At 43.8% G+C, this 26,043-nt stretch overlaps 1 protein-coding gene across 3 annotated transcripts in view; it reads right to left on the minus strand.

Moving 5' to 3' along the window:
- Window positions 1-1,502: 1,502 nt before the first annotated feature.
- C3H17orf114 (chromosome 3 C17orf114 homolog) overlaps window positions 1,503-26,043 on the minus strand; it is a 48,861-nt gene continuing 24,320 nt past the window's right edge. For 2 of the 3 annotated variants that reach the window (XR_011030127.1, XM_068273932.1), the window contains exons 3-4: window positions 13,583-13,659; window positions 1,503-6,618 (exon numbers count right to left, since the gene is read on the minus strand). Coding sequence is in view for 1 of the 3 variants with exons in the window: in XM_068273932.1 (XP_068130033.1) it covers window positions 6,446-6,618; window positions 13,583-13,658 (249 nt within the window). In the remaining 2 variants the exon portion in view is untranslated. The remainder of the gene's footprint in view (window positions 6,619-13,582; window positions 13,660-26,043) is intronic. The other variant, XR_011030128.1, reaches the window with a different exon arrangement.

Here is a 26,043-nt window from a genome sequence, read left to right on the forward strand (position 1 = left end):
ACTCTTGCACAGGACAGAAGGAAAACAGAAATGCACCCTGGATGTATTTAGAGAGTTCAGCCTGTTTAATCCCCCCTCATTGGTGTCTAATCACAAGTGTAATCTGATCTCTCCCCTGTGTCACCTGACTGCTATGGTAGAGATGGCAGATCATTTGAAAGCACAGGATGTTAATATGTCTGCTCCTATGAATCAGGAAGTAGAAACACTGCAGATTTGTTGCATGATTTGCATCAGCTGTAACAAAGAAATGTTTTTCTATAAAGGGAACCTAAACTGAGAAGGATATGGATTTTTCCTTTTAAAATAATACCAGTTGCCTGAATCGCCTGCTGATCCTGTGTCTCTAATACTTTTAGCCACAGCCCCTGAACAAGCATGCAGATCAGGTGCTCTGACTGAGGTCAGACTGGAGTAGCTGCATGCTTGTTTCAGGTGTGTGATTCAGCCACTGCTTCAGCTGAAGAGATCTGCAGGGCTGCCAGGCAACTGGTATTGTTTAAAAGAAAACATCCATATCCCTCTCAGGTAAGGTTCCCTTTAAAGATTGTTATGCTGTTTATCTTTTAGAGCAGAGAGGAAGTTCTGAATGCAGGTCTACTTTAACCACTTGCCGACCGCACACTCATACCGTGCGGCAGCAAAGTGGTAGCTGGAGGACCAGCGACGCAGATCTGTGTCGCCAGGTGCCTCCCTAATTAATCAGGAAAGGCCGCTCGCGCGAGCAGCCGTTTCCTGTTAGATCACGGAGCGGGTCTCCGTGAATAGCCTGCGAGCCGCTGATCTCCTTTGTTTACATTGTACGGCGCTGCTGCGCAGCAGCGCCGTAAGGCAGATCGGCTGATGTCTCCTCTGATGTCTCCTTTGTTTACATTGTACGGCGCTGCTGCGCAGCAGCGCCGTAAGGCAGATCGGCTGATGTCTCCTCTGATGTCTCCTTTGTTTACATTGTACGGCGCTGCTGCGCAGCAGCGCCGTAAGGCAGATCGGCGATCCCCGGCCAATCAGCGGCCGGGGATCGCCGCCATGTGACAGCGGACATCCTGTCACAGGCTGCACAGGACGGATAGCGTCCTGTGCAGCCCCGATCACCGGGGGGACAGGTAGGAGAGGGGGGGGGGGGGGAAAGGGGGGGAATGTCACTGCGGAGGGGGGCTTTGAGGTGCCCCCCCCCCCCCCCCGCAACATGCCACCAGCGGGAGCGATCAGACCCCCCCTGCACATCATCCCCATAGGGGGGGAAAAAGGGGGGCGATCTGATCGCTCTGCCTGCTACCTGATCTGTGCTGGGGGCTGCAGAGCCCACCCAACACAGATCATAAAAATCAGCGCTGGTCCTTAAGGGGGGGTAAAGGGTGGGTCCTCAAGTGGTTAATATCCTTCTGGATTTGGCAAGTTGGTGGCTCCATGAAAACTACATGTAAATGTCCAAATATCCACTTTGAAAGTATAAAAACATTTTATCGCAAACAAGAAAGAGAGTCACCAGAACACCGTGTGAATAGGGTTTTTTGTCGTTTTTATTGAATAAAACCTGAAAACCTTACAAGAATGGTCACTATGCCAACCCAGATCAATAAAAGCCAGCAGTTCCCAGTTAGTGTCACGCGGGATTCACATCTTAAAAACACTAAAAAAATAAAATACTTATAAAAACTATAAAACACTGCCCATTGCTCATAGATACGACAGCAGGCCTTCAGCTCCGAGAACATCCCCATGAGGAGGCGTATAATGGTTCTGCCGGGGTGAGAGGACTTCTGAGTACAGGAGAATGTGACTGAATCCAGGGACATCAGAGTTCATCCACTAGTAAAAACAATAATTCAACACACAGCAAGAAGAAAAAAAAAGTACAAAACAAAAAGTAAATTCTGATCGGTAAAATAGTGGAGAACTCCAAGACACAAGAATAAAAACCCAACAATAGTTCTAATTATCTAACTCTACCTTAAAGAGAATCTGAAGCCAGATTAAAAATGGCTTTTTGCCTTATATACATGTAAACCGCCGCTATCCCGCGGCATAACGAGGGTCTTTACCCCCCAAATCCCCTCCGCAAAATCCACGATTTTCTTGGTCTGTGCGCTTCCGTGTGAGGCAGGGCTATGAGCTGCAGCCCTGCCTCACACGCGTCTGTCAGCGTGTATCTCCGCCTCTCCCCCGCCCCTCTCAGTGAAGGAAGACAGAGGGGCGGGGAGAGGCGGAGATCCGCCACTGATAGACGCGCTGAGAGGCAGGGCTGCGGCCATTAGCCCGGCCTCACACGGAAGCGCTCCCCGGGCAGCACAGAGGGGATTTGGGGGTAAAGACCCCTCGTTATGCCGCGGGATGGCGGTGTTTTAGCAGGGCCAAACATGCCTCACATGGATAGAAGGTAAAAAGCCATTTTTAACCTGGCTTCAGTTACTCTTAAAGTAATCCTGAAGAGTTTTTAAAATAAAAAACCTAGACACTGTTCTAAGGAGAGGGAAGGCTCTGGGTCCTATAGGGCAGTGTTTCTCAACATTTAATTGGTATGTACTGCTTTTAAAACCCTGAACTCACCAAGTACCCCCTAGCATAGTAAACATTTCAAGTACCCCATGATAAATGTATATTTAATCGTAGTAAATGATAATTGGGTCTAAACTATTTCCAAGCATTACTATTGCGTTTAATTAGCTAAAACACTAATTTGGTGTTATCGAACTAAGATTTATCATTTGTTAATACTCTAAATGTGTTATTCTTGGTTAAGTATATCAAGCCTGAGTACCCCCGGGAACCATCAGAAGTACCCCCTGGGGAATGCGTACCACACGTTGAGGACCTAGGCTATAGAGCCTTCCTGTTCCTCTCTCGGTCCCCTCGTTCTCGCGCTGTCACCCGTGTTAGCAGTCTGCAACCGACTGGAAGGCTACTTTCTGCCACCATGGGAAGCTTCGGAAATCTCCGGTATCCCGAATGCTCCTGAAGACGGACGGCTCTGTAGTATGTACTTGTACAGGCACAATACAGAGCCACCCCTCCTCCGAAGCCTCCCGCGGGGGCAGACTGGAACGGCAGTATCGCTGCTGGAACGAGGGAACCGTGAGAGGATCGGGAAGGCTTAAAGGACAACTGAAGTGAGAGGGATATGGAGGCTGCCATATTTATTTCCTTTAACAATTCCAGTTACCTGGCAACCATGCTGGTCTGTTTGGCCACAGTAGTGTATGAATAACACCTGGCTAGACGGTTTTAGAGGCAGAAGATCAGCAGGGCTGCCAGGCAACTGGTAATAAATATTGCAGCCTCCATCTCCCTCTCACTTCAGTTGCCCTTTAATAGAGCCCAGAGCCTTCCCCCTTCTTAACCTTTGAAGTAGGAAAATAAAAATCCATGTTTTAACTACTTACATGGTTTCAATCTGTAGTTACAAAATTTGTCTCCTGCAATACCAAGCATAGCCACCGAGTGTCACTGTCCATCTGCAGAACGTTCTGTGTAGAAGTTTCTTTTTAGTAAACTACCAGTAGTTAGGAACATTTTGTGCACAGAAGAGTTGCTTTACTACTGCAGTAACCAGTATAAGAGCAAAGTCCCCAGACTTGGCCACTGATAACTGGACCTGTCCTCTAAAAAGTATCCATACACACAAATTCTCTCTCACCCCAATAGGCAAAAATCAAAAACGGATAAGAGAGGGATCACACTGAATAGATTTCAGCTGGAAATCTATTGAACATGCATTGAACCACAGCCTTGCAATGTTCGACGCAGTGCAACGCTATGGCCCCTCCATCGACCCCATCTGACCCGATCTGAGATTTACCTTCCTGTTTGATTGATACTTCTGCCAAAATGATTTGGAATTAGACAGGTTGGTGCAAGAGATTTTTTTGCAGGTTCAGAATGATCGAATCTGCCAGGAATCAAAATGAAAAAAAATCAATTTGTGTGTGTGGCCTGCTTAAAGGAGCACAAACCTAATTTCCACTTACAGAGTTTCCCATTAAAAACAACTCACTTCAGTTATAGTAGATAGTAAATCAGTATCACATTTTCCTAATTTAAAAAAATAATAAAAAACAACGCAATTTCATGAAGACAACTCCCCCAATCCATGTGATATGACAGGAAGTGATGTATCAGAAGGTGGAGTCCCCATAGATATCCCTATGGGACCAGGACACACCTAGCGGACTAGTGGCGCTCTGAACTCAGAAGTGCATCTGACGTAAGGGAACAAAAGTGGATTTCACATATAGTATTACGTTTGTATTCTAGTGCACAGGGCTGTCTATAGTCTTGGGCCAGTGTTTTGTAACATTGTAAAATTTCACATTTCTTAACTAATATATCACAGCAGCTTTCAGCAACAACAAGAAGGCGTGTTTTCAGATAAACCAATCACAGATGAAGTTACGTATAGTAGATCCATGAAGGGGAATCCAGTATCCTTCAGCAGGAGTGTGTAATGAAGACTTTGTTACTATGAAAAAGTAACCAAGTCCTCTGAGGCAGCCAGAGGAAGGGAGCAGTGAAGTCTGACTATCAGTAATGACATGGGCAGCCATGTGGCATAGCGGAAGAGCACACTCACTCCTGTTACTGCCTTCTACTGAGCCATGATTTTCCCGCTCAGGAATTTAGAAAAGACTGTTACTCAGAGTGTTTCCTGAGATGTAGTCAAGAACGCACTGCTGCAATAGTGAGATTTCCCTGCAGCTTTATCAGGGCTTCCACTGCTGCAATAGTGAGATTTCAATGCAGCTTTATCAGATATTTCACTGCTGTAATAGTGAGATTTCACTGCAGCTGTATCAGGGTTTTCACTGCTGTAATAGTGAGATTTCACTGCAGCTTTATCAGGGCTTTCACTGCTGTAATAGTGAGATTTCACTGCAGCTTTATCAGAGATTTCACTGCAGCTTTATCAGGGCTTTCACTGCTGTAATAGTGAGATTTCACTGCAGCGTTATCAGGGCTTTCACTGCTGCAATAGTGAGATTTCCCTGCAGCTTTATCAGGGCTTTCACTGCTGTAATAGTGAGATTTCACTGCAGCATTATCAGGACTTTTACTGCTGTAATAGTGAGATTTCACTGCCGCTTTATCAGGGCTTTCACTACTGCAATAGTGAGATTTCACTGCTGCAATAGTGAGATTTCACTGCAGCTTTATCAGGGCTTCCACTGCTGTAATAGTGAGATTTCACTACAGCTTTATCAGGGCTTTCACTGCTGCAATAGTGAGATTTCACTGCTGCAATAGTGAGATTTCACTGCTGCAATAGTGAGATTTCACTGCTGCAATAGTGAGATTTCACTGCTGCAATAGTGAGATTTCACTGCTGCAATAGTGAGATTTCACTGCTGCAATAGTGAGATTTCACTGCAGCTTTATCAGAGATTTCACTGCTGTAATAGTGAGATTTCACTGCAGCATTATCAGAGATTTCACTGCTGTAATAGTGAGATTTCACTGCAGCTTTATCAGGGCTTTCATTGCTAAATGTAACAGTGGATTTATCTCCATGCAACTACTACAGGTATTCATCAAATTATCAGCGTAGTCCAGACGTCATACGTTAAGGTATAACAATATTGAGAAATCTTGACTTGTTGCCTCCTATATTACGCTTAACATTTTACATCAGCAAATGCAATCCTGACATCTGTTGGTGGACAGAGATCATCCTTGCATGTGGAAAACTGTAACAAGTCAGTACAATCCTGACATCTGCTGGCAGACAGAGAGCACTGCACCCTCCATAATAATTTGGCTTGTATAATCCTGGCTTCTGCTGGTAGGTGGAAGGTGTTCAGTTCCAAAAGTAGTATACTGCCATCTTCTGGGTAACAGTAGACATGGCACATTTTTAAAATAGAATGCGGAGTTATTGGATAGAGAGAACTACGCATCCAAATTCTAGTTGTCAAGGCTATTCAATCATAATGTCTGTTGGTGGATAAAAGGCACTTGAAGTAATGGTCATTTTAGTACAATACTGACATCCCATGGCAGAAAGATGGTACTGCGTACTTAGACGTTCGGGAAGTTGCCGTTACAATTCCGACACCTGCTGTTGGATAGTGTGTACTGCACCTTCCAAACCTTGTTATCATCAGAGCCATAAAATGCTTGTATCTACTAGCGGGTGGAGGGCGCTGCATAGTCCAACAGCAAGTTCAATACAATACTGTCATCTGCTGGTTAGTGAGGGTGCTGCACTCTCTAAGCTTCGGTGCCATCTTCCTGGTGAATACAAGGTACCGTGTGCTCCAAGTCCGCCAGTTTAATAAAATCCTGGTGGATTTCAATCCCTGGGGAAATTAAAAATAGAATTAAAAAAAAAAAAATACTGCATTGTTCAGGTCTGCCATCTGCTGGTGGATAGAGGGCGGTGCACAGTAACGTTTTCTCCATCCAGGCATGATATAGCGTGCTGCTGCAGTCACTAGTGTCACTGTTGGCCCCTTCAGTAGGTGGAGTCAATGGCATTCATGGTGGAGTCCATCTCGTGCCGGAATGACACTCGGGCTTTCCCACTGAAGTAGGCCCGGTGCGGCTGAAATTCGGAGTCGCTGCCCCCAGAGTTAGTGGATTGAAGTCGAGGCTTTTCTGGCTCTGGCGCGGGGGGCGGTGTCTCTGCTGGGGGGAGAGTAGAGAGAGAAGGATCAGGAAAGCTGCAACAGCACGAGTCAAGACACCAACAATGTAAATACTGTAATGATTAGTATTAGCAATGTTTCCCAGAATTCCCATTTTTTTCTGGTCATGTGACTGTATCACTGCTTACCCAGAGTTCTAGACAAAGTAGGAAGTGACATTTCAGACGTCCCCTGTAGACTCCACAGACTCAAAGCCAGCCTAACATTTTGGATACTCATCTCGGGAGAAGTACTGTATATTCTGGCGTATAAGACGAACCCCAACTTTTCCAGTTAAAGTATGGAGTTTGGGATATGCTCACCGTATAGGACTACCCCTCTTCCAACGTACACCAAATAAAAAAAAAACATATACTGGTGCTATGTATGAACAGATAGATACTGGTCCTGTACTGTATGTGGTACTCAGTATATACTAGTATATAGGTGATTGACTGGTTGGATTGGTCAACTCTCCCTCTCCCTAATTGGATTGGTCAGCTATCCCTGTCTACCAGAGCGGTATGGAAGAATATATTGTGCTGTGCCCATAAAACACGCCTCTTTCACCCTTCTGTCCCGCCCCTGTATCCTATTTACCGCCTTCTCTGCCTCTCAGATCTCGCACATGTGCGCCTGCGCCACTTCACTACAGTCCTCAGCAGCGAGATCTGAGAGGCGGTAACAGGATAGGGCGGGCCAGTCAGGTGGAAGAGGCGTGTTTTATGGACACAACACGATTTCTTTCTTCCATATCCTATGCGTTCCAGACCTTGCAGCATGAGCGATGAGTTCCCCCCCACCAGCATATGCGGCGACCGCCAAGTCTCCAGCACCCGATAATCATCAGCATGTCGTGTATGTGCATCTCGTACACATCAGCATGTCCCGTATACGCGTCACATATCAGCATCATGTATCTCCTGGCATCAATGACACCCGGCATGTAAGACGAACCCCAACTTTTCAGAAGATTATCAAAGGTTAAAAAGTAATTTATATGCCAGAATATGCAGTAAGCCCCCGAGTTCCTGTTCCAGCGCTGAGAATCCTGAAGATTGCTGTTGCCTGGCAGCACTGCACCTGCACGGTAGCACGGACCCGCTCGGGCTTCATTGGAAAAGGCCAAGCACAATCGGTCCCTGCTACTGCGCATGCGCAAGCTGTCCACAAGGAGGCGGCGCTGGAACAGACCAGCAGAGGACGACTGGATTATCCAGAGGCCTCATTCTCCTGAGGGAAGTACCCAAATTGGACACTTAAAGCGGACCAGAACTCAGACATTCCTCTCTGCTGTAAAAGATAAGTATCAGCATAATACCCTTTACAGAAAACAGAAATCCTGCAAAAAAGTCTGCAGTGTGTCTACTTCCTGCTTTTATGGAAGCAGACATAGGGTTAACATCCTGTGTTTACTAATTAGCTGCTCTGCCAAGGCAGAGAGATCAAATTAAAGGGGTGATTAGACACAGATGAGGGAGGGGGGAATTAGACAGGCTAAACTCTCTAAATACATAGAGGGTGGATTTCTCCATTTTCCTTCCGTCCTGTGCAAGAGCTCAGGTCCACTTTAAAGAGGTACCAACCAACATATAGAATAATGTACTAAATGATTCAGGGGAGGGGCAGATTTTCTACCACTTCCATATTATGTACCATTGTCTGTATATAAGGTACCCTTGTTTGTCTCTTCCATTGTACATCACTACCGAAGATTAGGGCCCTATATATGTGTGTATATATTTAATAATAAGTTTCAGCATGGTGGCGTAGTGCATAGCACTCTCGCCTTTCAGCGCTGGGTCTCCAGTTCCAATCCCAGCCAGGAACTATCATTGAACTATCTGTTCTCCCCGTGTCTGCGTGGGTTTCCTCCGGGCACTCTGGTTTCCTCCCACATTCCAAAAACATACAGATAAGTTAATTGGCTTCCTCCTAAATTGGCCCTAGACTACAATGGACATATGACTATGGTAGGGATTAGATTGCGAGCTCCTCTGAGGGTCAGTTAGAGGAACTTCAGCCTAAACAAACATACTTTCATTAACCACTTCAGCACCACAGGGTTTTTTGCTTAAAAACCAGAGCAATTTTCACATTTCAGCGCTCCTCCCATTCATTCACCAATAACTTTATTGCTACTCATCAGATGTAAATGATCTATATCTTGTTTTTTTGCCACAAATGATGCTTTGTGAGGGTGATATTTGCTTTTAGTAATTATGCTATTATCTGTGCATTTTAAAGGGAAAAATGAGGAAAAAAAAAAAAAAGAAAAAACTACACTATTTCTCCATTTCCATGCACTATAGTTTTCAAATAAACAATCTTACCATAGGTAAAACCCACACATTGTATTTGCTAATTTGTCCTGGTTATCTCAACATTTAAATAATGTTCCTAGTACAATGTATGGCGATAATATATTAGTTTCTGGTTTGTGTTTTTTGTTTTCTCATTGTACTCTATCAGTAATTAAAAGCCCTTATCTTCATGATTAACAGTAATACACTCTCATGGCATACATATTTTAAAAGCTAAGTCCCTAGGGTAACTATGTATTCTCTTTTCAATGCTGTCACTTTTGGTTTTTTTTTTTTACAAGTATTTATTTAGGGGTATAGAGTACATGAAAATAACAGTTTTATTGCTTTTCATTCAGTTTTCCGGTAAAAAAAAAAAAAAAAAAAAAAATCAAAAAAAAAAAATCACATGACTTAGCCCTCAGTTGTCAAACAACACAAAATCTATTCTCTCACTTGTCACGGTTAAAATGATACCCTATATACATAATCAGATAGCTTATTGGGCATACAGCACACTGTTTACCACAAGTACGCCTATCTACTCCCCTGAGCTTCAAGTAAAGTTTTGTGGGGAGTAGATAAGCGTAGCAAGGGAGGTAAAGTGGTTAAGTTACATTAGTTATGTTAATTAAAATAGATGATAGGTAATATAATCTCTTACCCACCCTGTTTTAAAAGAACAGGCAAATGTTTGATTTCATGAGGGCAGCCATTTTTTTGGGTTGAAAGGAGGTGACAGGGAGCATGAGACACAGTTCCAACTGTCCTGTGTGCTGATCACCCCTCCTAGTTGCTAGGCAACGTGAACAACAACATAGGAAATCCCATCATGCTTTGCACAGCATCAGGGAATAAAGCCCGGGCAGTTTTCTTTGATGGGTGGAGCTTAGCTAAAAATGCAGCTAAAAATGATGCTTTGGTAAGAAAAACAAAGTTGCTGTGAAACTGTTAAAGAAACACCAAGCCTTTTCAGTGCTGCTGAGTAGATATTTAGTCCGGAGGTTCACTTTAAGTTACAAGACAATATACTGTTTACAATACTGCAGAAGATATGGCACTATATAAATGCTAAAAAAAAAATAAAAAAAAAAAGGAATTTGAAGGAGCAGAGATGCTTGGTTTTTTTTGAGTGGCACTGCTCACTCTGGCCACTAGGTGACTATGTTGAGAAAGGGAAGCAAACAAATAAGTTAAAATTAAATAAAAAAAAAAAGGGTTCCTTCTGTTCATTTCAATGGAGACTTGGTTTACTAATAATGGCAATGTAGACAAAACTGCCAGAGTGGAGCGGTGGTGCTGAGTAAAAGCAAAAAAAGACCTTTTTAAATTAATCGTGGTCTGTGTTGCCTGTACAGTAAAACATTTTATTTGTATTTATTTTTTTTAGAGTTGTCCTTTAAAGTGGAGCTGAACTCTAGCACAGGACAGAAGGAAAACAGAGAAATGCACCCTGGATGTATTCAGAGAGTTTAGGCTGTCTAATTCCCTCTCATCTGTGACTAAGCACAAGTTGTTATTTGATCTCTCCCTTGTGTCACATGACTGCCATAGCAGATAAGCTTATTTGAAAGCACAGGATGTCTGCTTCCATGACAGCAGGAAGTAGTTACACTGCATATTTATTGCAGGAGTTGTATCAGATGTAACAAAAATGTTTCTTTAAATGTTATTATGCTATTGCTCATCTTTTAGAGCAGAGGGGACGTTCTGAGTCCACTTTAAGTGTATGTACTGTACAATAGCATTCTAAGAATATACGGCCCCGTCAACAACATTGGTGCCCACAGAGCACAGCTGAGTAGACTGCATGTCGGAAGTGCTGGTTAGCGGTAATCTGAGCCGCTGCACTCCATGCCAAGCAGCAGCTGCAAAAGCAAATAAAATCCCGGAATGTCTAAAGAGGGCAATAAATATAGGACTCTACTAAGCAACTGCCCCTGTACAAATGACATGTAAAAAGGCCATTGACCTGTGTCTGTCACCGTAGGTTGTAAATATCTGACAGGTTTCGGGCTAGTTCATCTTATGGGGGATTCTCAGGGTTATCTTTATTTTCAAAAGAGGACAGAGGTGATTCAATCCAACTGCCAGAATATTGTGCAGAGAGGAGGGTGGCTGGCCAGCATCACTCTATAGATCCTTTACAGGGGGGCACTTTTGTAAACAATTAAGGAAATACAAAGAATCCCCCATGAGGATATGGACTAGTCCAAAACCAGTCAGATTTTTAATATTATAATTAACTAGCAAACATTTGGTTAAAAATAAGCGGTCGGTAAAATACGGCATTCGGTGTTTTAGTTGTTTCCGAATTCACTAAGATGTTGATGCATGGAGTTTGGTAATTTACCGAGACACTGCATGACAATTCACTAAGATTTGTACCTCATGCGGCATTTCATTCCATTATTGATGGATTATTGTTGCAGTGCAGCATTCGTATATTTTATTATAATACTGACAAGTACAGTACAAGCTGCATAAAGTTTTTATCAGCTCAAAATCATCAGCAGCTTATTAACCATTTGTAATGACTACATAATGATAAAATCACAATTCCCTCATTTCACAATACAGTAAAATCTCAGTTAGGGCTCGTTTCCACTAGTGCGGTGCGGAATCGCCTGCATTTCACCGCGGACGAAATCGCATGCGGGTACGAGCCCACATACGTTTTTGCCGCGATTTTGCATAGGTAAGGTTATATGCGAATTTAACCATGTCACTGCCTGTGTAAATTAACATTAATAGCTATGCGAAATCGCATGCGAATTCGCGTCAAAAACCGCATGTTCAACCCGCATGCGATTTCCCTATTAAAATACATTAGCGACGATTCGCGTGCATGCCTCTCGCACGGAAAATCTGACGGCTCTGCTGTGCAGATTTCAGCCGCACACAAAAACGCTCCCGCAGCCGCACAAGTGGAAACAGCCCCATCCACTTGCATTGCCTATGCGAATCCTCATGCGGATTCGCTATAGTGGAAACGGGCCCTTAGAGTAAACTCCAATAGTGGAAAAGTGGTTTACTATATCAGAAGTTTACTATAGCAGGATTGGTCATACATTGTATATTATTTATACAGACATTTGCTGGGTTTACTATAACAAGATTCTACAGTATTAACTTTCTTGTTTTCCTGAATAGTTTAAAGTGGACCTGAACTCAGAACTTCCTCCCTGCTCTAAAAGATAAGCAACAGCATAATAACCTTTAACGAAAAACATTTCTTTGTTACACCTTACAGAAGTCCTGCAATAAATCTGCAGTGTGTCTACTTCCTGCTTTCATGGAAGCAGACATAGGGTTAACATTCTGTGTTTTCAAATTAGTTGTTCTGCCGAGGCAGCCAGCTGACACAGCTGAGAGATCAAATTACAGTTGTGATTAGTCACAGATGAGGGGGGATTAGACAGGCTAAACTCAAAATACATACAGGGTGCATTTTTCTGTTTTCCTTCTGTCCTGTGTAAGAGTTCAGGTCCACTTTAAAGAGGTACCAACCAACATATAGAATAATGTAGTAAAGGATTCAGGCTGAACAATTGTACAGTAATTGTCTTGGGTTTAGCATCAGAATATAGACAGATAGATACATATATACTGAATAAGCCAAAAATGGCACTTATTAAAGCTGCAGTGAGAAGAGTATAGAAACAGCTACATTTATTTCCTTTTAAACAATACCAGTTGCCTGGCATCCTGCTTATCTATTTGGCTGCAGTAGTGTCTGAATAAAACCAGAAACAAGCATGCACGGTGGTGGTTAGCGCTCTCACTTTGCAGCGCTGGGTCCCTGGCTCAAATACCAGCCAGGGCACTATCTGCAAGGAGTGTGTATGTTCTCCCCGTGTCTGTGTGGGTTTCTTCCGGCCACTCCGGTTTCCTCCCACATCCCAAAAACATACAGATAAGTGAATTGGCTTCCCCCAAAAATTGGCCTTAGGCTATGATACATACACTACACAATACATACATAGACATAGGACTATGGTAGGATTAGAGTGTGAGCTCCTCTGAGGACAGTCAGTGTCAGTGACATTACTATGTACTCTGTAATGTGCTGCAGAAGATGTCGCTGCTCTATAAATACATAATAATATGGTAGGACATTAGGCTACGAGTCGACTATGGTAGGATTAGATTGTGAGCTCCTCTGAGGACAGTCAGTGACATAACTGTGTACTCTGTAAAGTGCTGTGGAAGATGTTGGCGCTATATAAATACTAAATAATAAAAATAGTGCAGCTAATCTTGCCAGATCTGACAATGATGCCAGAAACACCTGATCAGCTGCATGCTTGTTCAGGGTCTGTGGCTTAAAGTATTATGCTAGGTACACATGACAATTTTCTGGCAGATTTACTTTTTCTAACGGTCCAATGTGATTTCCGAAAAATTGATCGGAAATCAGACCAGACCTGTTGGAAATATTAGATATGGCAGTAAATATGCCAGAAAACTGTATCGTGTGTACCTAGCACTATAGGCAGAATATCAGCAGGATAGCCTTGTAACTGGTATTGCTTAAACAGGAAATAAATATGGCAGCCTTCATATCCCTCACTTCAGGTTCCCTTTAACGTTACCAACCACAGCTATACATGTCAGGATTGGCGTTTGAGTTTGGTGGAATAAGGAAAGTGGAGCACTCACCCTCCTCTGCCGTCGCCTTCTTCTTGTCTTTCCTCCTCCCGTACCAGGGGAAGCACTGCAGAATCTTCACCCCCATCCTGAGACACAGAGAGAGAGAGGCTGTTACTCCTATAGATAAACACAGATCTATAGACTATCACCCATAGGCTCCCGTATAGCCAGCGCAGTGTCAGAGCTGTATGTGTGTCTTGCAGGGACTTGTGCTGCGTTACAGCGATGGGTGTATAAAGAGCGACATACTTCCCATACCACACATACCTCATGCCACATACACTATACAGAGCTGATTATATGTGCCTGCAACACACCCCTTCAGCACCGCCGCACTGTCACCTGCCCTGCCCCAAACCCTGACAACCACCACAAGACATCCGCCAACTGAACAGGAGTGCCCAAAAAAAACAAAGGAGTAGAGCCTTAAGCTCTGGAAGGCTGGGCTGCAGGAATTGGCTGGAGAAGAGGCTCCTGGCCAAATAGCTTAAAGAGAATCTGTATTCACAAAATGAAGTATAAACAAACATCCCTGCCTCTTTGGGGTCATCTCCTAGCCCCCTCTGTAATATTTTTGCTGCTCTAAGCTGCAATAAAGAGGGTAAAAATACTGTTTTATAAACTGTTTTGTAAACAGAAAAGATGGCCACCAAAACAGGAAGTACATCAGCAGAGCAGTGAACTCAGTTAGTACACAGTGAGTACACAGAGAATTCAACTAGTTACACATTGAATTCAGTCTCCAGAGGTTATGTGCAAGTTGTGAAAGAGCTCTGTGTCAATGAAGCATGTCAAGCTGTGTCTGCTCTGCACTGGTGTCAGCCTGATAGGCAGCTTCCTCCTCAGCCAGCTATTCTTTGTTCAGTTTATCAGTCTGTGTTTATCAGCCTCACAGATAGCAGACAAGCTGACAGTGAGAGCAAGGGATATTGTCTGTGAGGAATAATCATCACAGGAGCACTGGAGGGGCTTGGAAGGAGTTAACTTGTTCACATTACTGAAGAGTTGGCAGCCTTCCAGACACAGCCGACAAATCCGACAGGGGAAAGATAAGTTGATTTATTACAGAGATGGTGCAAGTAGAAAGTGCTGCAGTAAGCCAGAGCACAATGGAACAGCCTTAGGAACTTGTAGGATAGGAGAAATACTGCTAAAATTTTTGTTACAGAGTCCCTTTAAAGGGGACCTGAAGTGGGAGGGATGGGGGGGGGGAGGGTTATTGGGGGAGGAGACAAAATTTGGGGTCAAGCTGTTGCTGGAACCCAAATTACCACTGTTACCATCAGCAGGGCTGCCAGGTATAGGTGTGGCTATTGTTTAAAAGGAAATAAATAGATCAGTCTCCGTACCCCTCTTCCTTCAGGTTCCATTTTAGGACAATATTACTAAAATAAATACATAAATAAATAAAATTCAATTTGTAGGCAGATAAAAACTGATACTAATACCACCACATCAATATTTATTGCATTTATAAAGCATCTACATATTTCACAGCACTGAACAATAGATAAATAGGGAGACAGACAACGAGGTACAGAGACAACAAGATCCTGCAACAGAGTTTAAAGAGGAACTCCAGTGAAAATGTAATAAAAAAGTCCTACATTTTTACAATAATTATTTATAAATGATTTAGTGTTTGCCCAGTGTAAAATCTTTCCTTTCCCTGATTTACATTCTGAAATGTATCACTGGTGGTGGTGACATTAACGACCGCCTAACGCCGATAGGCGGCGGCTGGTCGTTTGTGGTTTTACATGGAAATGGCCACTTGTTCGAGCAGCTGTTCCATGTCAGTTCACAGAGGGTGTCTCCGTGAACAGCCTGCGAGTCTCCGATCGCGGCTCACAGGCGAAATGTAAACACGCGGGGAATAAATCCCCACTGCTTACATCATATGACGCTGCTGCGCAGCAGCGCCATAAAGGAGATCGGGGATCCCCGGCCTCTGATTGGCCAGGGATCGTTGGCATCTGATAGGCTGAAGCCTATCCGAGGCGGCGCAGGACGGATCACCGTCCTGTGCCGCCCACAATGAAGAGGAGAGGGAGGGAAGGAAAGGGAGGCCCAATATCGCTGCGGAGGGGGGCTTTGAGGAGCCTCCCCCCTGCAACACGCAGATAGCCGGCGGCGATCAGACCCCCCCAGCAGGACATCCCCCTAGTGGGGAAAAAAGGGAGGAGGGGAGTTTGGTCGCCCTGCGTGGTTCCTGATCTGTGTTGTGGGCTGGAGAGCCCGCGCAGCACAGATCTAGCAATACAAGCCCGCTCTTTAAGTGGTTCCTGCCAGGTGATCTGTACGGAATGCTCACTACTGAGAGTTCTATGCTCAGAGGGGGAGATTGCTTGCTTGGCAGTTGAAAAAAGCAGTTATCTCCCACAATGCAACGAGATGTTTAGACAGAAAACTGTCAGGACCATGGTCCTGACATCACACTGTGGGAGGGGTTTCCCTTACAATATCAGCCATACTGACATCCCTGATGATCTGTTTGAGAAAAGTGAAAGCTTTCTCATGGGAAAGGGGGTATCAGCTACTGACTGGGAAGAAGTTCAATCCTTGGTTATGGTTCCTCTTTAATCCTTAAAGGACAACTGAAGTGAGAAGTATACGGAGGCTGCCATATTTATTTCCTGTTAAACAATACTAGTTGCCTGGCAGCCCTGCTGATCTATGTGGCTGCAGTAGTGGCTAAATCACACCAGAAACAAGCATGTAGATAATCTTGTCAGATCTGATAATAATGTCAGAAACCCCTGACCTGCTGCATGCTTGTTCAGGGTCTGCGGCTACTCCCTGTAGAGGCAGAGGATCAGCAGGATAGCCAGGGAACTGGTATTGCTTAAAAGGAAATAAATATGGCCGCCTCCATATACCTCTTGCTTCAGTTGTCCTTTAAGGATGGCCATACACACTAAACAAATGAGGCAAGTTTACGTCATTTGGATAGAAGCTAATCGGTCGTACAGAAAAAAATGAAACTTTGTTTTCTTATTCCTTTAAAAAATTGAATTTGCCTTTTTTTCCGTTAAAGCAGTATTGTCACCATAAAAATCAAATTTCAACAGCAACTGGTCTGAGTGTATTAAGTGATAAAGATGCTAATCCTGCATTCAAAACTTTCTCTGCTGGCATGGTGTGTAGTCATCCCATACTTTAGGAGCACTGGCCCTACACTAGTTAGATTAGCAGCAGATAGATCATCAGATAGATTTCTGATCTATCTGATGTGTTTAGGAACATTTTTTACTAGGAACAGAATTCCAATAGATTTCAGTTTGAAAGCTATTGAAAATCGATCTGATGGCATTTTTTTGCCATCAGATTTCCATTAGGGCCAATGCAAAATGATAAGCAATCTCAACAGATCAACCTAGATTTTCCACCCTGCCAGATCGATTCAAATCGATTGAAATCGGCCGCAAATCGGTCGATTGGTCAATCGATTTGCAATAGATCGATTTTGATCGATCGGCCAAAAATCGGCTGAGTGTATGGGCACCTTTAGTGCCAAACAGTGCCAAAAACTGCAATGCTGGGAGTTCTTTTTAGCTATAATATATTCCTCCTCTTCCATTTATTTCCATGCCTAGCTGCTTATCAGAAACACACTCTGATCACTTGTGTTTACAAGCAAGGCTGAGGTGACTCAGTGATTGGCTGTATAAAAAAAAAAAAAAAAAAAAAAAAAAAAAAAAAAAAGACAGTGCAGTTCCTAGTATACACCTCAGTGGGAGTGTCTGAAGACTCTGGGAAGAGGGCAGCTAATGAATACACAATGAGCAAGAGAAGGGAGGGGGGGGGGGGGGGGGAACAAGAGTCAGGGGGGGGGGGATCAGGGATGGTCGTAGGCAGCCAACTTCGCTACGCTGGAACTACGCGTATTTTTATGCAAATACGCTTCGCAATCTACGGCTCCGAAATCAGCCACTTCGCTATGTTAGCATACCGTAGACCACGCATTAAAATACGCAAGCTTCACGTATTGCGTAGCGTAGTTGATGCGACCGCTTATGCCCTTATGCGGAAACATTTCCTCAATAATCTGCTAACTATGCGCATACACAAACTAATATAAGCATACATTCCAACATCCAATGCGGAATTGTATGCGTATAAAGGGCAATCAAATTTCTGCGCATGCGCAATGACCCATATAAATGCAGTTACCGCACGCGTAGTTGACTTCGCAATACATACGTCAACTATGCGTAGCGGGCGAAGCTACGCATAGCGGGACTACAACTACGCGGAAATGCGTAAGTGTAGTTCTTAAACTTCGCCTACGAACTACGATGCGTAGTTGCGTACTACGATGCGTAGATTCGCGCTGGCGTAGTTTACGAGCAACCCTGGGGGGGATATGATGTCAGCATTAGCTTGGCAAGATGGTCACTGCCTAGAATAGGATTTTCTGCTTTTCCTTTGTAAAATTCACAGGAATCATTACATGGATAGCACAATACATCTGTTATGTAAGTAGAACTAGTATTTATCTACTTATATATGTGTTTTTTATTTCTAGGTTAGCATAGGTGTCGCTTGTTCTTTAAAAGTTGATTGGGAGTGGTGTGGTGAATTGTTCTGATCAATTTTTATGAAAATGGAATGGATTATTGTAGATTGTCAAAGTCTTGGACCCAAACAATTTATCACCATTATAACAGTTCACGGTTAATTTGGGACATCAAAGAGGTTTATTTTCTGCCAATCAGATTGCATTTATCTGATCGCTCAGGCTATTCTTTGCTGAAAATTGTATAGTTTGTGAGCAACTTAAAGCGACACTGAAGCGAAAAAAAATATATGATATAATGAATTGGTTGTGTACTATGAATAATTACTAGAAGATTAGCAGCAAAGAAAATATTCTCATATTTTTATTCAGGTATATAGTGTTTTTTCTAACATTGCATCACTCTACAATATGTCCAGATTACACAACACTCAGCATTCAAAATGAGTCTTTCAGAGCAGTCTGCGAAGTAATAAACTCTCCTCTGCTAGAGGAAAAGTAAACAGTTTAATTAAAGTTGAGATAATAAAAGTCAGATAACAGCCCTCTCCACGACCAGCTTTTTTGCATAGAGATAACAACTGGAGTTTCTCAACTCTTCCTGCACTGGAAACAATTAGACTGATGTATCTGATCTTAATGTTTTTTTTTCTTAGCTGTACTACACATACAAATCATAATATCATCATTTTTTTTTCGCTTCAGTGTCTCTTTAAAGAGGCCCTGTAGTGACACACAGAAGAATGCGGTAAATTATTCAGGAGAGCCACTTTTAGGGTCATTTTCCTGGTTTCAGCATCAGAAACTCTTCCTATATCTACAGTATATATTGCTGTGCATTGATAGTAGCCCCGCCCTCCAAGTGATGTCACAGCCTAGGCTGATTAGCTATGCAGAAATTCTCTTTGCCTTCCCCAATCCTCGAGGCATTCTGGGAGACCAGGTACATTTTGTACTGGCTTCGGAGCGCTCAGTAACCAAACATTCCCACATGACTACAGATGTTGCCACGGGATAAACTTCAGAATGTAAATCAGGGAGAGGAAATAATTTACAATGGACAAACACTGACTAAATCATTAAAAAAAAATAAAAAAAAATCAGAATACAGTTTTATTCATTATGTTATTTTCACTACAGGTCCTCTTTGTGAAGTTTAGTCTTGTTTGTATTGATCTCTGGCAGAGAAGCAGCTGAAATAACACCTAACAAGAGGAGCCCATTATCCAGCTGAGAGGGGTTGCTATGGCTCAGCAGCATACGGGCTGCAGGCGGGCGGGGAGAGGGGGCAGATCTGTTGGGGCCGCAGGGATAACGTTCCGGCAGAATCTGGAATCAAAGCTTCAAAGAGGCTTTTCTCAGATGGAATAAAGGCGTTTTCATGCCCGGTTTTGTCCCAGCGGGGAGGGGAGGGGGGGGGGGGGTAGGAATCGCAGACGCACGGCAGGAACTGGACACATCCTCTCCAATACTTCATTCTACAGATCTACCTCACAAGGTTTCTAGTGCCTAATCCTAAAAACATACACGGGCCAGAACAGTCCTGATCCAATCTTAAGGGGCCCATACACTGGTCGATTTCAGCCATCGATCGATTCTATAGATTCGATTGATCAGAAATCGATTCTATCAAATTCCTCATTCGATCGATTTGATTTATCTGACAGGATGGAAGATCTTGGTCGATCGGCTGCTGAAAGCAGATCAATGGCCCAGAGAGTTGCATTGGATCTAATGGTGCAGTAATGCATTTAGATACATTTTAAATAGATTTCCAATAGATTTCATTCTGAAATCTATTGGAAATCTGTTGCTAGTGTGTGGCACACATCAGATAGACTCCTGTCAGATTGGACCTGACAGGCATCTGCCAGAAATCTATCGGATGGTCGAATCTGCTGCAAATCTATAAGTGTATGGCCACCTATAGATTGTTTACATCAGTTGATATCCCAGAGGAATCAAACAATCTGACAGAGGAGGTAGCTTAAAGGTGGCCATACACTTATAGATTTACAGCAGATTCAACCATCAGATAGATTTCCGTCAGACGCCTGCCACGTAGAATCTGACAGGAGTCTATCTGATGTGTGCCGCACACTATGTACAGATTTCCAATAGATTTCAGAATGAAATCTATTTGAAATCTATTGAAAATCGATCTAAATGCATTACTGCACCATTAGATCCAATGCAGCTCTATGGGCCACTGATCTGCTGCCAGCAGCAGACTGACCTAGATTTTCCACCCTGTCAGATCAAATCCATCGAAATCAATCCAAACCAGCCACAAAATCGATCGAATGGGGAATTTGATAGAATCGATTTCTGATCGATCAATCGATTCTATAGAATCGATCACTAAAATCGACCAGTGTATGGGCCCCTTAACAGATTATCCACCTCCTCTGTTAGATAAGAGTTTGTTGGCATCAGTTGGTAGCCGCAACAGACGAATCAATCGATGATTGGATCAGGACTATTCTGGAGTAGAGATTGCCCGAACTGTTCACAGCGAACAAGACATGGGGAATGACCTCGGGGTCATTCCCGCATTCATCATATTACACATTACTGCGCAGACAATTTCCCGGTGGCCGCGCGTCCTTGGTCGCGCGCCTGCAGCAGCGAGTGCTCTGTGTGACGTTGTGCGCATGCGCAGAGCACTCCCGGGTGCAGGCGCGCGGTCAAGGTCACGTGGCCGGTGGGAAAGCATTTGCGCAGTAATGGGTAATATGACAAACGCGAAAATGACCACTGAGGTCATTCCCCATGGCCTATTCACAGCGAACAGTTCGCCACATCACTATTTATTTATTGTATTTATAAAGCGCCAACATGTTATGCAGCGCTGGATGGAGCTAAGAACCATGCGCCTGCAAGGGTTAACAGGTTTACTGTCTTTTTTCCTGTTGGACTTCTCACTCACTGAGCTGTGCTGCATTGAGCCACACTGATCTCTACGGGCTGCCCAGACATTGTTGTTTTATGAAAGCAGGCGTATTTATAGCAGGGAGATTCTAATAATACAATTTGCCAAAACGATAGTTTAAAACGATTCTGCGTATGAATCGTCGGAAATGGATATCTGGGACCAACTAACGGACAAAAAGAAAAATAACTAATCTGATCAGAGTGTTGGGATCAACTCCCCCCCCCCCTCCCCAAAAAAAAATAAGGTTAACACGAGTGTTAAATTTGCATTAGGACCTGAACTCTTTCATAGGACCAAAGGAAAACAGAGAAATGCACCCTGTATGTATTTAGAGAGTTTAGCCTGTCTAATCCCCCCTCATTTGTGTTTAATTACAAGTTGTAATTTGATTTCTCCCCATGTCATGTCTGCTTCCATGAAAGCAGGAAGTAGGCACACTGCAGATTTATTGCAAGGCTTGTAACAGCTGTAACAAAGAAATGTTTTTGTTTAAATGTTATGATATTGCTTATCTTTTAGAGCAGAGAAGACGTTCTGCGAGACAGTGAAGCCCTAACGCTATGTCCCAGCATACCCTGTGCTGCACACATAACGGCAGACATGTGGGACGTGCTGAGGACTGCGATCTGAGTAGGGAGTGTTGAGCTCTGCAGGGAGGATGCCCAAGAACGCCCCTCCATTCACTGTGATCTGCACTAAGAAGGGCCAGATTAACAGAGGAAGACTTACACTACGAAGGGGAAAAACTTTGGCAGTGGAAACGGTTTTTTCGCAGTCTGAGAAATCCCATCTGTTTCCAATTAGCCGGACTGGCCAGAGAAGAAAAGAGCTTCTAAGAAAGCTTCTGTTTATATATAATTTCTGCCCATATCCAGATGACCTTATAGGGCTATAAAATAAATTTTCCCTACAGAACAGAGGAATTCTAGGCTCGACTTCACATCCTTATAGAACGCCAAGCAACATAGCCGAATCCCATCCCTATAAAACGCCAACCGACCCAACTGAATCCCTTCCCTGTGGAATGCCAACCAAACCGAAGCCAGTCCCTATGGATCGCCAACTGACCAATCTAACTCCCGTCCCTATGGAGGGCCAACAACCAAACCAAATCCCTTCCCCATGGAACACCAACCAACAAACTCGAATCCTGTCCCTATGGAACGCCAACCAAACTGAATCCATTCCCCATGGAATGCTAACCAACCAACCAACCAACCAACCAAATCCCTTCCCTATTCCACATCAATCAAACAGAATCCCTTCCCCATGGAACGCTAACCAACCAACCGAATCCTGTCCCTATGCACCCCAACCAAACCAAATCCCTTCCCTATGCAACCCCAACCAAACTGAATCCCTTCCCAATGGAAAGCCAACAAAATCAAATCCTGTCCCTATGGAACGCCAACCAACCAAACTGAATCCCATCCCTATGGAACACCAATCAACAAAACCGAATCCCGTCCCTATAGAATGCCAACCAACCAAACCAAATCCCTTCCCTATAGAATGCCAACCAACCAAACAAAATCCCTTCCCTATAGAACGCCAACCAACCAAACCAAATCCCTTCCCAATAGAATGCCAACCAACCAAACCAAATCCCTTCCCTATAGAACGCCAACCAATCAAGCAAACCAAATCCCTTCCCAATAGAATGCCAACCAAACCAAATCCCTTCCCTATAGAACGCCAACCAACCAAACCAAATCCCTTCTCTATAGAACGCCAACCAACCAAAACAAAACCCTTCCCTATAAAATGCCAACCAACCAAACCAAACCCATTCCCTATAGAATGCCAACCAACCAAACCGAATCCCTTCCCTATGGAATGCCAAACAACTAAACAAATCCCGTCCCTATGGAAAGCCCAGCAACCAAGCTAAATCTCATCCCTATGGCACACCAACCAATCACACTAAATCCCTCCTCTATGGAACGTCAACCAACCAAACTAAATCTCATCCCTATGGAACACGAACCAACCATACCAAATCCATTTCCTATGGAATGCCAACCAACCAGACCAAATCCAGACCCTATGGAACGCCATCCAATCACACTGAAACCCTTCCCTATAGAACGCCAACCAACCAAACCGAATCCTGTCTCTATGGAATGCCAACCAACACAACCGAATCTCTTTACTATAGAGCACCAACCAACCATACTGAATCCCTTCTCTATGGAACGCCAGCCAACCATATGAAACGAATCCCATTCCTATAGAATTCCAACCAACCAACCCAAATCCCTTTCCTATGGAACACCAACCAACCGAACCGTATTCCGTCCCTAAAGCCCCATACACACACTCAACAGCCGTCTTTTATGCAGCACAGTTATCAAACAACTTTTGCTGTGAAACAAGTTGTTAAACAACCCAAAAAAAAAAAAAAAAAAAAGTTGCTTGCTATTGTTCACACAACTGATAAGACGTCAGTCCAACTGTTGGAGTGATGTCTTATCAGTTGTCTGATCAATAGCAAGCAACTTTTTTTGGTTGTTGTACTTATTTCACAACAAAAGTTGTTCAATAATTGTGCTGCATAAAAGACGGCTGCTGAGTGTGTAATGGGGCTTAACGCCAACAAACTGAACCGAATCCCGTTCCAATGGGGCACCAACCAACCAAAGCAAACCGATTTCACTGACTGTCTTCAGAGGAGCTCACAATCTAATCCTACCATAGTCATAGTCTAATGTCACTACCATATTATTATTATGATGTATTTATACAGCAGTGACATCTTCTGCAGCACTTTACAGAGTACATAGTCATGTCACTGACTAGCCTGTGGCGAGGACAAGATTGTGAGCTCCACTGAGGACAGTAAAAGTGTCTCTAATCCCCTCACCGCACTGTCTAACACCACAATACAGAACATTTCCTGGAACAGGGCTGTGTCACTTGCTGACTATACGGGGACAGGAGTGCCGCGGTTTATCCTGTGCCGGAATGATCTGGCTTGTTTTCAGGGTTGTGCTACATCCATATTTTAGGCTGATGGATATTCATGGAATGTCAGGATTATTAGGAGGTTTCCTTGGTGGGAGATCGGGAGAGGAGAGTGCAGGACCAGACACGCTGCAATACAGCCCGGCCGTTCTGCCTTATGGAAGAGAAATTGTCATGTGACCTCCCTGACGTGTTATCTAAGGCGACCTGTGTCCTACATAGGTTTTATGTAAATCCTCGGGTGTGAGGCAGGGCTGAACTCGATGATCAGGTCTGCAGTTTGCCTCGCGGGCTGAGGGGTGGGAATGCCAGGTGTGCGGAAGGTATACGGTACAGGGTGTGCGCAGATCGAAGATATGACATGAGAACCTGGGCTGCCCTCATATGCTAAGCAGTGTGAAAGCACACCTGATGTCAGAGGGATATGGAGGCTGCCATATTTATCTCCTTTTAAACAATGTAAATTGCATGTCTGTCCTGCTGATCCTCTGCCTCTGAAGCCAGGTTCACAGTGCTCAGTTGCATAACTCATGCATTATAATGTTTTATAATGACTGAACAGCAATGGAGACTGGACATAGACTTTAATGGGGTTCTGTGGATCTTTAAAAGGACCTCTGTCACGAAAATCTTAAAATTTAAAATACATGTAAACATACAAATAAGAAGTAGGTTTCTTGAGGAGTAAAATAAGACGTAAATGACTTTTCTCCTATGTGGCTGTCACATACAGTAAGTAGTAGAAATCTGGCATTACCAACAGATTTTGGACTAGCCCATTTTCTCATGGGGGGGGGGGGTTCTCAGGGTTTTCTTTATTTTTAAAAGCACTTAGTGAATGGCAGTTGCTCCGTCCAACTGTCAAAAAAGTGTGCAGTGAGCAGGAAGGCTGGCCAGCATCTTTGTATAAATCCTTTTCAGGGAAGTCTTTATAAAGCATGAAGGCCATGCTGAGAACCCCCCATGAAGAGATGGACCAACCGAAAACCTGTCGATAATGTCAGATTTCTACTACCTACTGTAAGTGACAGCAACATAGGAGAAAAGTGAGGTATGGCTCATTTTACTCTGGAAGAAATGCACTTCTTGATTGTGTTTTAAATTTTAAGATTTTCGCGACAGTTCCTCTTTAAACAACAAAAAAAACCAAAAACACACTTACCTGGGGCTTCTATCGGCCCCCTGCAGCGGTCACGTCCCGCGCCGTCCTCCTACGATTCTCCATTCCCCGCCGCCAGTCACGGTCCAATTGTTCCTCTGGAGCTTCCCAGAGACGCATGCGGGAGCAAGCACTATTTGTCTACTTAGACCAATAATTAGACTGGGACCGGCGGCAGGGAACGGAGAATCGTAGAGGCCGGCGGAGGACATGACAGCTGCAGGGGGGGGGGGGGGGGGCGATAGAAGCCCCTGGTAAGTGTAAGGTTTTTTTTTTTTTAAAGATCCACGGAACCCCTTTAAGCCATAAACCCTGAACAAGCATAGGCAGGTCAGATGTTTATGACAAATCTGACAAGATTAGCTGCATGCTTGTTTCAGGTGTGTGATTTAGATCCTACTGACCTAATAGATCAGCAGGACTGCCAGGTAACTAGTATTGTTTAAAGTGAGTCTGAGGTGATTATTGAAAAAAAAAAAAAAAAAACAGAAACACAGATACTTACCTAAGGAAAGGCTCTGAGTCCTACAGAGCCTTCCCTCTGCTCTCCCAGTCCTCACGTTCCAGCGCTGGCTCCCACATTAGCAGACTGCTCACTTACGCCGCCGCAGGAGCCTTCGGCAGTCTTCGGGAGCCCGATTGCTCCCGAAAACAGCGGATCCCATTGGTCGGATACTGATAGCGGGGGATCCTGCGCTGAAACGCAGGGGGCCGTAAGAGGAACAGGAAGGCTCTATAGGATCCAGAGCCTTCCAACTCCTAAGGTGAGTATGTTTTGCTTTTAAAGCAGTAGGATTAGCCATACTATGCCAGGAAAAAAAAAAAAAAAAAAAAAAACACATATATATAAGTAGATAAATACTTGATCTACTTACATAACATATGTATTGTGA

This window comes from Hyperolius riggenbachi, chromosome 3, assembly GCF_040937935.1.
Source record: "Hyperolius riggenbachi isolate aHypRig1 chromosome 3, aHypRig1.pri, whole genome shotgun sequence".
NCBI classification, from domain to species: Eukaryota; Metazoa; Chordata; class Amphibia; order Anura; family Hyperoliidae; genus Hyperolius; species Hyperolius riggenbachi.